This window comes from Chaetodon auriga, chromosome 20 (genome assembly GCF_051107435.1).
Source record: "Chaetodon auriga isolate fChaAug3 chromosome 20, fChaAug3.hap1, whole genome shotgun sequence".
Taxonomy (NCBI): domain Eukaryota; kingdom Metazoa; phylum Chordata; class Actinopteri; order Chaetodontiformes; family Chaetodontidae; genus Chaetodon; species Chaetodon auriga.
Genome location: NC_135093.1, coordinates 260001 through 272500, shown reverse-complemented (window position 1 = coordinate 272500; position 12500 = coordinate 260001). Strand labels below are relative to the sequence as shown.

The 12500-nt window shown below is 48.4% G+C and overlaps 2 protein-coding genes across 5 annotated transcripts in view; both read left to right on the top strand.

Annotated features, from left to right (window-relative positions):
• The window catches only part of LOC143339232 (TBC1 domain family member 12-like), an 8596-nt gene extending 4469 nt beyond the window's left edge, over nucleotides 1-4127 (top strand). For 3 of the 4 annotated variants that reach the window (XM_076760345.1, XM_076760347.1, XM_076760346.1), the window contains 12 exons: nucleotides 1-18; nucleotides 126-208; nucleotides 312-429; nucleotides 681-787; nucleotides 899-967; nucleotides 1058-1149; nucleotides 1262-1333; nucleotides 2186-2314; nucleotides 2459-2568; nucleotides 2772-2929; nucleotides 3410-3513; nucleotides 3602-4127. The exon at nucleotides 1-18 is cut by the window's left edge and continues 110 nt beyond it. In XM_076760345.1, the coding sequence (XP_076616460.1) occupies nucleotides 1-18; nucleotides 126-208; nucleotides 312-429; nucleotides 681-787; nucleotides 899-967; nucleotides 1058-1149; nucleotides 1262-1333; nucleotides 2186-2314; nucleotides 2459-2568; nucleotides 2772-2929; nucleotides 3410-3513; nucleotides 3602-3643 (1102 nt within the window). In that variant the 3' untranslated portion in view covers nucleotides 3644-4127. The remainder of the gene's footprint in view (nucleotides 19-125; nucleotides 209-311; nucleotides 430-680; nucleotides 788-898; nucleotides 968-1057; nucleotides 1150-1261; nucleotides 1334-2185; nucleotides 2315-2458; nucleotides 2569-2771; nucleotides 2930-3409; nucleotides 3514-3601) is intronic. The other variant, XR_013079315.1, reaches the window with a different exon arrangement.
• A 134-nt stretch (nucleotides 4128-4261) lies between these two features.
• Nucleotides 4262-12500, top strand: part of noc3l (NOC3-like DNA replication regulator) — an 11630-nt gene continuing 3391 nt past the window's right edge. Inside the window, exons 1-14 of the mRNA XM_076760223.1 lie at nucleotides 4262-4448; nucleotides 6149-6353; nucleotides 6627-6753; nucleotides 6942-7096; nucleotides 7811-7882; nucleotides 8805-8935; nucleotides 9036-9197; nucleotides 9580-9673; nucleotides 9764-9939; nucleotides 11145-11273; nucleotides 11396-11527; nucleotides 12036-12116; nucleotides 12255-12355; nucleotides 12451-12500. The exon at nucleotides 12451-12500 is cut by the window's right edge and continues 23 nt beyond it. Coding sequence (XP_076616338.1) covers nucleotides 4440-4448; nucleotides 6149-6353; nucleotides 6627-6753; nucleotides 6942-7096; nucleotides 7811-7882; nucleotides 8805-8935; nucleotides 9036-9197; nucleotides 9580-9673; nucleotides 9764-9939; nucleotides 11145-11273; nucleotides 11396-11527; nucleotides 12036-12116; nucleotides 12255-12355; nucleotides 12451-12500 — 1624 coding nt within the window. The 5' untranslated portion in view covers nucleotides 4262-4439. The remainder of the gene's footprint in view (nucleotides 4449-6148; nucleotides 6354-6626; nucleotides 6754-6941; nucleotides 7097-7810; nucleotides 7883-8804; nucleotides 8936-9035; nucleotides 9198-9579; nucleotides 9674-9763; nucleotides 9940-11144; nucleotides 11274-11395; nucleotides 11528-12035; nucleotides 12117-12254; nucleotides 12356-12450) is intronic.

Sequence of the window (12500 nt, the reverse complement as noted above, 5' to 3'; positions counted from 1 at the left end):
TCTGGAGGATCGACCGCCGTACGGCTACTTCCTGTCTCTGTCCTCTGTTTGTTTGTCCACTTCCTGTCTGGCAGCTGAGTGTCTCCAGTGGCCATTTTGTGTCCTGACAGTTTGTTTGTCTGCAGGAACCTCCCAGCCAAGTCAGCGGAGGAGACCCAGAGACACCGACAGCAGTACGAGCAGATGGTAGCTGGAGCCAAGCGGAGAGGTTTGTTTGAATCTACCGCACGTCCCGCAAGGGTGGAGATTACCAGATAGAGTGCATACAGACACACAGTAAAGCCTCATGGTGCCTCCTGTTTGTCTGTCAGAGCTGAAGGAAGCTCAGAGGAAGCAGCAGCAGATGAAGGAGAGGGTCAGACAGGAGGAGGTGATCTCCAACGCTACGCTGGTCTGGAACCAGCACATCCTGCCACAGTGGGACAGCATGTAGGAGCGCTCTGTGTGTGTGTTAGTGTGTGTGTGTGTGTGTGTGTGTGTGTGTGTGTGTGTGTGTGTGTGTGTTAGACCACAGCTGACCTCAGCAGGTGATACCCTTCATGTACCTTCATTCTACAGTTTACTTCTAGCAAATGAGTCGTTACAGTGGGCGCGTGGCGTGTAGAGCCATGTTTCTCTGATGATGTCAGGATGTGATGATGTCAGGATGTGATGATGTCAGCTTTCTGTGGTGATGTCAGGAGGTCGAGTCGCCGTGCTCGGGACCTGTGGTGGGCCGGTTTACCCCCCAGCGTGCGAGGACGAGTGTGGAACCTCGCCATCGGCAATGAGCTCAACATCACTGCAGGCACGGACAACTTAGGGGACTTTTATTTTTCTGATTCTAAATTCTTCTTATTAATGACAAAGAAAGCATTTTCCTCCACCCTTTAACCTCCATCCTCCTCCTCTTCCTCAGAGCTGTATGAGATCTTCCTCTCCAGAGCGAAGCAGAAGTGGAAGAACCTGAGTGAGACAGAGACTGATGGTCAGAAACAGACAGTTTAACTGTCACACTGAATTTGAAAGGTGGGACAGATTTTATCTGGATGACTCACCTGGAGATGTTCACCTGCAGGTGGAGCATCGCTGGCTGACAGAGAGTCCAGTCTGGAGCTGATCACACGGGACATTTCCAGAACCTTCCCCTCACTCTGTGTCTTCCAGAAGGTGGGACAGTAGAACTCAATGGAGTCGAGGAGACAAATTATAACTTGCCTAATACAGAAGATGTCTGTTAAACTGGAGAGACAGGAAGTAAATTCAGGCTTTTGTTTTGAAGGGTGGTCCTTACCACAGACTGCTGCAAAGCATTCTGGGAGCTTACACCTGCTACAGACCTGATGTGGGATATGTGAGTCACACACACACACACAGAAGGACTTGGTGTGAGGACTGGACTCTTGACTTTCAGTATGTCCCAGCTGTGACACCTGACATTGAACTGAACTCACGAGTGACTTGAGACTTGACTTGTATTCGTTTCAAGTAACTTGAAACTTAGACCCATATTTGTGACTTGAGAGTCGACTTGGATTCATCTGGGCTGAATTGAGATCGGACTTGGACTAGTCTGTGGTAACTTGAGACTTGGACTCATCTTGATTTCCTTGAGACTTGATTTGTCTTGGGCCGTCTAAAACACAACCCTGAGTTGTCTCGAAAGACTTCAGGTCTTCATCTTGTCTTTATTGGACTCATCTGAAATGACTTTAGGCTCAACTTGAACTTGAGACTCACTGAAGAGACTTGGTGTGAGGGACTTATGTCCGGTGACATGACATGTGACTTGAACTTATCTCAAGTGACTTGAGACATGTCCTGAATTTGCCTTGAATACAGTTTGAGACTTGACGTGGACTCTTGTGTTGCCTGAGATTTGAGTCAATATGTGACTTGGTTGCTGTTTGGACCTGCCTTGTCCAAGACCTGTCTTGAGTGGCTTGAGACTTGCCTCAGACTTGTCTCAAGGAGCGAGGTTGAACATGGTTTTACTGACCTAGACTACTCTATCATTACTTTAAGACTTAATTGGACTTGAGACTTGACTTGTCCTTGTCTTCAGGGACTATTAACATGAATTTGGCTCATCTTGAGCTACTTGAGACTTAACTTGGACTTCTTGTAAATGACTTGGACTTGTCCTTAAAGAATAGTCCACCTCAGCCCACCTCTCACTGTGTCTCTCTGGATGTCTCTCGCCCAGGTGCAGGGTATGTCCTCTATGGCAGCCATGTTGATCCTGAACATGGACGAGGTCGAAGCCTTCATCGGCTTCTCTAACCTGATCAACAGACCGTGTCAGCTGGCTTTTTACAGGGTGGACCACCAGCTGGTACACAGACATGTTTGTCTTTCTGTCCTCGTGAGGACCCTCGTTAACATAATGTTTTCCCTGAGCCCCGACCCATCACAGCTAAATACCTAAGCACTGTCCTGCCTGTCTGTCCCTCTCTGTCTGTCCTCCATCTCTCTGTAGATGCTCAGATATTTCGGGGCCTTCCAGGTTTTTTTGGAGGACTCTCTTCCTCGTCTCTTCCTTCACTTCCAGTCTTCAGGTCTGACTCCTGACCTCTACCTCATGGACTGGTGAGTCTCTGAATTAGCCTAGCCTAGCTTAGCACAAAGACTAAAAGCAGAGGGTAAATTGCTAATCTAATTTTTGTACTACTGCTCAATTGTAATTAGTCAATATTCAGAAAAAATGTGGAAGTCTTAGAACAATAGAGAAGTTCACCCCCCCCCCCCCCCCCCCACACACACACACACACACACACACACATACCCTCCAGGATCCTGTCTCTCTACACGAAGCCCCTCCCTCTGGACGTGGCGTCCAGAGTTTGGGACGTTTTCTTCCGGGACGGGGAGGAGTTCCTGTTCAGGACCGCTCTGGGAATCCTGAGGCTCTACCAGGACGTCCTGCTGCACATGGACCTCATCAGCACCGGTGAGCGTGTGGTGACCTCCGTGACCTCACTCGTACAGTGGCCAATCAGCTATCAGAGGCATGAAACACCTGCAAATGACTACGTCATAACATGTTACTTGACTTATAGTCACCTCGGGCGACTTGAGACTTGACCTAAGTGACCTGAAACTCAAATTTGACTCGTCCTGAGTGATGTGCACTTTGACAAGGACTTGGCACTCGGCTTTGACTTGTCTGAAGTGACTTGGACTCGATGAGGAGACTTCACTTGCTCTTGTCTTGAGTGTCCTGGGTGATTTAAGACTCAACTTGGACTCGCATCAGGAGACTCGAGGCTTCACTTGGACCAGTCTTGAGTAAATTGAGACTTGACTCGGACTCGTCCCAGGTGACTTTGAGGATGAATGGTTTCTACATCAGGTGTCGGAGCTGGCACTGACTGTCAGGAAATATCCTTTTGGAAAACTGTTCTGTCCTGTTCTGTCGTGTCATCCTCAGCTCAGTTCCTGTCCCGCCTCCCCGATGAAGAACTGCTCTCTGATAGGTTGTTCTCCTGCATCTCGGCCTCACCCGTGCTGAGTGGGAACAGGAAGTGGAGTCAGGTGAGTCACCTGACAGACAGACTGATCACTCTGTGGAAGAAGATAAAATAATGAGGATCTTCAGCGAAATTTTGTTTTTCTCTCTCAGGTTTTGTCTTCGTGCAGAGAATCAGAGACGAGCAGCTGCTGATCCACAGTCTGTTTTAACGTGTCTGAACTCACCTTCTTATTCTGGGCTTTACGGGGTTAATCTCCCCAAAATGATGTCAGATGTCAGAAACTATTATTTGTGAGCAAGAGTTCTGCTTTAATTTATTTAGACTTTTTCTGTAAGAGTTTCTGTAATAAAACATTAAAGGATTGAGTTAAAGCTCTCGAGGACCAGACAGGTATGTGTATATGAAATAAAATGTAGATGAACTCTCACTTATGTTTAACTCTTTACGGGTCCCAAACCTACTTATAATTGTAAATTTGCAGGAAGGATTCTGGAAAGGACTCTCACTTTCACTGAATTAATATTAATTCATATCTAGATGAGCCTTTCAGTGATGAGCAGCTCAGCGAAACATGAAGAATGTTTGTCTACATGTAAATGTTCAGTTCAACATATACAGATGCTAAAGTTTCCTGTAACACATGGATGATAAATAAATAATGTTCCGGGGAAATTTCTCTGAAATCAACCATTGTAATTTGTGTCACATTACAGAAATGTTTCCTAATAATAATAATCCTAATTTTGCGTGCTGTTCAGACTGTGTTGTGCAGTTCAACCTCCCGCCGCTCGTGTCGCTGTTGTCTCTTCACTTCGGTTTAGTGTTTCCGGGTTATCTGTCTGATCCTGCTCTCTGGTCGACACGCGTGTGGAAACAGAAGCAATTTTTCCACCAAAACATATCGACACACTTCATCACACACACGCTGAGGAAGGTTGATAAACGTCGGTTTGAAGCTGCAGTGGGAGACGGAGAGTTTGTGCCGCCATGGGTCCGGTAAGTTCACACCGAAGTTCCGGAAAATCTTCACCATTAAATGATAAATTTAAAGTGCAGAATCTGTTCTGTCAGAGCTTCATGTTCTCACAGCTGGAACTGCTGAAAAGTTCCACAAAACGGCATCATAGCTCGAGCATCACCTCCTATTTCTTAGCTGCCCGCCACCAGACTCCATAGAGAAATGTACGAATTTAAAAGTTGCGTGTTTACTTTAAACGTACTCCAATGAGTTGATACCGGAGCTCACTCAGAGAAAGACACAGAAAGTTATTACTGTAAGATATTATTTTACAGACTGGAATCTATTCACACTGGTAAAACTGCAGTGTCACTTCAATATAATTGCTTCACCACGAGCAGGACCTGGCATTTCTTTACTGTGTGGCACCAGACTCCATAGAGAAATATCCGAATTTTAAGCGTGGACGGTACCCACTGTGTAGAACACAGCATAGAGCATTTCCTGAATCGCCTTAGCCTTTTGATCAAACCGGCAGCCGTATAAATACCCAGAGACGCGTTTCTCTGAGATGAATTAAACATCTGTGGGTGCTGATGTCTTCAGCTCTGTCTTGACTGAAACTACATGTTCAGTGAGGTGCTGATGGTCACTGACCTGCTGTTTGTTCAGACAGCTGCTAATTAATCAATGACCACCAGGACTAAATGTCAGTACTGTAATATGGCCACGTCCATACGCAGTTTTCAGATACAGGCCAAATGTGTCAGTGGGTTATGTGTTAAAAATGAAGCCGACAAATCAACAGACCTCAAAAATCCAATCAATCAATGTGATTGTTTTTGCACGTCGTTTAGCCCTAAAGAACACAGATTTAATTTAGAAGAAGAAGAATCGGGGGGGAGACATTCCCCTTTATTGTCACACATCATGCACATGCAGGACACAGCACACGAAGGTGAAATTTGTCCTCCGCATTTCACCCATCCTGGTCGTCCTTCCTCCGCGGCAGACCAGGAGCGGTGGGCAGCCAGACCGGCGCCCGGGGACCCAGCTCGTTGTCACCATTGGTCAGGTGGTGATCTTCTTGCATGTTTTTAGTGGGGGTATATTTTACGGAGGATACCCCAGGTGAACATGCAAACTCCACACAGAAAGGCCCTTTTTTCCTCGAGCAGCAGGCACCGAAGGTATGGTGGAGGCGCCCCCGGTGCCCGCAGCGAGAATCGAACCCGGGACCTTCTTGCTGTGAGGCGACAGTGTTGCCACCGTGCTTTAATCGTTCATCTGAGTTTAAAATGAATCTCTTCTTGACTGTTTGTCTCACATCACTTAAAGGTTTACGGTGGACATTGAAATACACAAACAGCAAAGTACACAAATAATAAGCTTATAGTACTCCTCATGCATAGTATTAGAGCCTAATTATTTTATAGTCTACATATTATATAATGATCTAGTTTTATTCAGAATTTATTGACAGGACAAAACATATTTTCTATCATTCTCTGAAGAAGAAAATTAGCGGTTTGCTGATCAAGAGAGAAGATCAATAATTAATATAATAATTTATTATTGCTGTGACAAACAGGAGTTTGTGGATGTCAAATGAAATAAAACGTGATGAAGCCTTGTTTTTATCATATTGAAGACTTGAACTCCGGGATGATTCATCCGTTCGAGTCTAACTCTTCTTTCCTTTCCTTCCCGCCTTCCTTCCTTTCCTCACTCCCTCCAGCCTCGGTCAAAGAAACGTCGGCCGACGTTCCGCCGCCTGTTGAAGACAAGCGGCGTGAAGCTGGAGAACAAACTGAAGAACCGTCAGCTGAAGCAGCAGAACGTCGCCAAGAAGCAGCGTAAAGAGCAGAAGAAGCTGAGACAGGCGGTGAAAGACGCCGCCATCAGGACGCCCCGCCCACTGGAAACATACAGGAAGAGACCTGGTGAGAGGGCGCTGTTGATTGGCAGATGGCTGTAGACCTTTAATTTGGCTAATCAATGTGCTAATTAGCATAATCAATTCCCTCATGACACGTTACGTTGGTTCAAGTGTTTCCTCTCAATTCATCAGAGCTTTTTATTGTCTGCTGCGCTTCCTCATGAAAACACACTATTCAGATATTTATAGATGAAGTGGACTTCTTCTCCCATGATGCACTGCTCACCGTTGTTTCTGTCCTGGTGGTGTGAATCTTTCTCATGAATGCGTCTGACAGACGAGGAGGAGGATGACGAGGAGTTTCTGGAGAGTCTGCCGACAGACATGATGGAGGACGAAGATCTGCGTCAGATGACCGCCATGGCTCGCCAGGCTTCCTTCGTCACCAGAGACCTGTCGTCATGGTAACGCCAACACAAACACACACCTGAAATGTTGTGAAACAAGGTAGGAAGTTCATCAGCGCTGTTTCAATTGCTCGTGGGAAACCTTCGACTGTAGGTGTAGAAAACACGCACGCACACACACACACACACACACACACACACACAGTGACTGGTGTGTGTTTGTTTCCCGTGGTGGCGTGTCCCAGCGGACCGGTGCACAGTGGGAAGAAGCGGAGCTCAGAAGTGGTTCGGAGTTACGAGAAGGTTCCGCGGAAGATGGCGAGGACGGAGGAGAAAGAGATCATCCACCTGCTGCCAATCAAAGACAAGACAGGAGTGATCCCACAGAGTGTGGAGAGAGGTACAGCACACCAGATCCACTCAGTGATCCACCCACTGATCCACTCAGTGATCCACCCGCTGATCCACCCACTGATCCACCCACTGATCCACTCAGTGATCCACCCGCTGATCCACCCACTGATCCACCCACTGATCCACCCACTGATCCACTCAGTGATCCACCTGCTGATCCACCCACTGATCCACCCACTGATCCACTCAGTGATCCACTCAGTGATCCACCTGCTGATCCACCCACTGATCCACCCACTGATCCACCCACTGATCCACCTGCTGATCCACTCAGTGATCCACCCACTGATCCACTCAGTGATCCACCTGCTGATCCACTCAGTGATCCACCCACTGATCCACCCACTGATCCACTCAGTGATCCACCTGCTGATCCACCCACTGATCCACCCACTGATCCACTCAGTGATCCACCCACTGATCCACTCAGTGATCCACCTGCTGATCCACTCAGTGATCCACCCGCTGATCCACCCACTGATCCACTCAGTGATCCACCTGCTGATCCACCCACTGATCCACTCAGTGATCCACCTGCTGATCCACTCAGTGATCCACCCACTGATCCACTCAGTGATCCACCTGCTGATCCACTCAGTGATCCACCCACTGATCCACCCACTGATCCACTCAGTGATCCACCTGCTGATCCACTCAGTGATCCACCCGCTGACCCACTAACGTTCTGTTTTGTTTGTAGTCATCAAAAAGCAGCCGCAGGAAGAAGATGAGGAAGAAGATGCTGCAGACGAGCCGGAGGAGTTAGAAAATGGTACGAACGACCTGTGACCTTTGAGGATAAGATAAGATGAGATATAACGTTATTGATCCCACCCTGGGGAAAGTCTGTTGTTATCGACAGCAACAAAAGCAAGAATAAAGAACAAAGAAGAAGAAAAAGACCAAATCAAAAATGTGATCATGAAACACAGAAAGTGAGTAAAAAAACAAAGCTGGACTCAAAGATGAACCAATGTTTTAGAGGTCAAAGGTCAGAGGTCATCTTCACTGTGACATCATGATGTTTGTCGTCTGTCCATCCTTCAGCGTCTCTCAGGACCTGAGGGACAGACAGTCAAGCTTCAAACTGCTGACGGTTCAAATCTTCCTCCTTTAACTCCTTTAACCTTGAACTCCTTCACCTGCGACACGGACGAGCTTCAGTCCGCTTCACAACCTCAACTTTTGTACTTTTTTAAAGGTGTCGGCCATCTTGTGTTTGGGTTCCTTGAAGCTTTATAGTCTGTTAAAGTGAATTTCCCCAGCAAGGGCTAAATAAAGTCTTCTCTTAAATGGACTAAAGGAGGATTCAGACTCGTGTCTGAGTTCGTGCTGAATGACACTGAACATGTCAAAGCTGCTAAAGGTGAAGCAGGAAGTCGAGGTTGAGACGACTCTTTGTGATTGGCTGGTTTCTCAAAGACAGACAGGGTCTGGAATCACTAACGAGAATGAACTCACCACACTGAGAGAGTGTGTGAAGGTCAAACCTCGGCAGGTTCACTGGTCCAGAACCAGAGCTCCAGTAATTTACACCTTTTGTGTCGTTAAAGAATCATTTGAAGAACTCGATTTAGAACAAAGTGTCTGTTTGCCCTCAGCGGTCGTCCTCGATGGTTTGCCTGATAGTCAAACACATGTTTGTAAATGTGAATCCAGAGTAAAGTGAGCCTGTGATGTGTCCTCCTGTGCAGAGGGGGAGACAGAGTGCTCTGCAGCGCTGACCCCAGAGCAGCAACAGCAGCTCAGAGTCCACAAGATGAGGGAGAAGAAACGGTGCATCGCCAGCCTGGGATCAGCCATCATCTCCGACCCCTACAGCAATGTGAGCCTGACCGCTGGTCTGAGATCAGACTCACAGCCAAACAGGCGTTTCATGATGATAATGGTGATGATGATGATGGTGTGTTTGTGTGTGAGAGCAGATGAAGCGAGTGAAGGAGCTGCGTGGGATGCTGATGGAGTCTGACCCCTGTGTGGCGGTGACGGTCCGGAAGCTGGTCTTGGTTTCTCTGATGGAGATCTTTAAAGACATCACCCCCACCTACAGGATACGACCTCTGACCCCCGCAGAGAAGGCCACCAAGGTAACCAGCATGTGTTCATGTTCAGTGAGAGACGACACGAACAGCTTCGTGAAGAAACAGTTTCCACATCGAAGCTGCTGCTCAGCCTGTGGGCGACAACGCGTGCTGCTAGCCACGTTAGCCACGGATCGTGCTAACCACGTTAGCCACAGAGCGTGCTAACGCCAGACTCGACAGGCTAACCGGCAGAATGAAGCTTTAAGCAGCAGAAACATGTGAAAGCGTTCAGGTTGACAGTACTGATCATCCTCGAGCTTCAGTTTGAAGTCAATCCTGACCGTATGATCACATTTGCTGTGCAGGTATTCAGGGAAATAAAAGTGCTGTAAACCTTTGAAGTCCTGTGTGTGACTGTCGTGTGATTGGCCGGTTGGCTCTGCAGGTGAAGAAGGAGACTCAGCAGCTCAGAGAGTTTGAAGAAGGTTTGGTGTGTCAGTACAAGTTCTACCTGGAGGACCTGGAGCAGACCATCAAAGGTACACAACCAGAGCAGCACATCATCACATACAGCAGACACGACAGCAGAAGGTACAAGTACCACATCTGTGTTTCACCTCCATCATTAGACTGGAAACAGAAGAAGAAGAAGCGCAGCCAGGCGGTGGGCTTCCAGTCCTACCGTGGCCTCGCCGAAGTCGCCGTTCGTTGCCTGTGTGAGCTGCTGCTCACTCTGCCTCACTTCAACTTCCACAACAACATCATCGTTGTCCTTGTCCCACTGATGAATGACCCGGACAAGAAGGTGAGAAACTGGCCCAGCCTGGTCCTGCTCAGGTAGCTCAGGTAGCTCAGGTAGCTCAGGTAGCTCAGATAGCTCAGGTAGTTCAGGTAGCTCAGGTAGTTCAGGTAGTTGCCTCAGTGTCTTATTGTTTAGCCAACTCCATCTGCCGTAACTGTCATAGTGTTTGTGATACCTTCAGGTGCTTCTGTGTGTTTTACATCACAGCTATGCGTCATGATGCGTTCAGGTGCTTCTGTGTGTTGCAGGTGTCGAGTATGTGCTGCGATGCGTTCAGGTGCTTCCGTGTGTTGCAGGTATCAGGGACGTGATGTGATGCGTTCAGGTCCTTCTGTGTGTTATAGGTATTAGGGATGTGATGCGATGCGTTCAGGTGCTTCTGTGTGTTGCAGGTGTCAGGGAGATGATGCGATGCGTTCAGGTGCTTCTGTGTGTTGCAGGTGTCAAGTATGTGCTGCGATGCGTTCAGGTGCTTCCGTGTGTTGCAGGTATCAGGGACGTGATGTGATGCGTTCAGGTGCTTCTGTGTGTTGCAGGTGTCGAGTATGTGCTGCGATGCGTTCAGGTGCTTCCATGTGTTGCAGGTATCAGGGACGTGATGTGATGTGTTCAGGTGCTTCTGTGTGTTGCAGGTATCAGGGACGTGATGTGATGCGTTCAGGTCCTTCTGTGTGTTATAGGTATTAGGGATGTGATGCGATGCGTTCAGGTGCTTCTGTGTGTTGCAGGTGTCAGGGAGATGATGCGATGCGTTCAGGTGCTTCTGTGTGTTGCAGGTGTCAAGTATGTGCTGCGATGCGTTCAGGTGCTTCCGTGTGTTGCAGGTATCAGGGACGTGATGTGATGCGTTCAGGTGCTTCTGTGTGTTGCAGGTGTCGAGTATGTGCTGCGATGCGTTCAGGTGCTTCCATGTGTTGCAGGTATCAGGGACGTGATGTGATGCGTTCAGGTGCTTCTGTGTGTTGCAGGTATCAGGGACGTGATGTGATGCGTTCAGGTCCGTCTGTGTGTTATAGGTATTAGGGATGTGATGCGATGCGTTCAGGTGCTTCTGTGTGTTGCAGGTGTCAGGGAGATGATGCGATGCGTTCAGGTGCTTCTGTGTGTTGCAGGTGTCAAGTATGTGCTGCGATGCGTTCAGGTGCTTCCGTGTGTTGCAGGTATCAGGGACGTGATGTGATGCGTTCAGGTGCTTCTGTGTGTTGCAGGTGTCGAGTATGTGCTGCGATGCGTTCAGGAAGCTCTTCCAGCAGGACAAAGTGGGCATGACTGCTCTGGCCGCTGTGCGGGTCGTCTCCGGCCTCGTGAAGAGCCTCAACTACAACGTCAGGCCTGAGGTGACGAAGCACACAAGCAGTGATGTCAGCTGTTGAACTGTGATGTCAGACCCGTCATGACCCACCCACCCACACACACACACATGCGCGCTGATGTAATGTACTGTAACCCCCCTCGTCAGGTGCTGAGGACCCTGCTGAGTCTGAGGATAAAGGAGGTGCAGGTGAAAAAGGACATGGAGGACACTGCTCCGAAGAAGAGGTTCATGAACAACCAGGAGAAGAGGAAGAGTCTGTCGAGGATGCAGAGGAAGGTGAGTCTCTTCAGCTCCTCGTCGTGGTTCTGTCGACGCCGCTTTGGTTCATTCGTCAGTCAGTCGGATGGATTTGGCGTCTTTGGAAACATGAAGAGCAGACGTGTGGCTGCATGAAACACACAAACAAACACACCTTTAATAAGACGTCACATGGGTGGTGTTACGTGGCAGCGACCTGCGAGGCCCGGGCACACCTGAACAGGTGTTCAGGGCACAGGCGACGGAGACACACTCTGGAGACACACCGCCGGCATCTGGATCAGTCAGAGCAGGACAGCAGAGTCACTGCTCACCTGTGAAAAGACACACCTGTCCTGTAGTTCAGATGTCAGTGTGACGACCTGAAGCTCCTTCATGATGGAAACGAGCTCACTGTGAGTCAACTTTTCAGAGCTTTAACACAGTGTGTGTGTGTGTGTGTGTGTGTGTGTGTGTGTCTCTGTGTGTTTGTGCGTGCGTGCATATGTGTGTGTGTGTGTGTGTGTGTGCGTGTGTGCATGTGTAGTGGAAGAAGGCGGAGGAGAAGTTGGAGAAGGAGCTGCTGGAGGCTGAAGCCTCAGAGGGCAAAGACAAGAAGATCAAACTGGTGAGTTGAAAGCAAGGAGACAAAATTTAAATATGAATAATTAGAAGAAGTTTAACTCCTCCTCCTCCTCCTGCTCCTCCTGCTGCTGCTCCTTTTCCTCCTGCTGCTACTCCTCCTTTTCCTCCTCCTCCTCTTCAGCACACAGAGACCCTGAACATCGTCTTCCTCATCTACTTCAGGATCTTGAAGAAAGCTCAGAAGTCTGTTCTGCTTCCTGCTGTACTGGAGGGCCTGGCCAAGTATGACACACACACACACACACACACACACACACACACACACACACACACAGTAATGTTTCTGTTGTACTGACTTTGATGTCACTTCCTGTCAGTTTTGCTCACCTTATCAACCTGGAGTTTTTTGATGACTTGCTCAACGTTC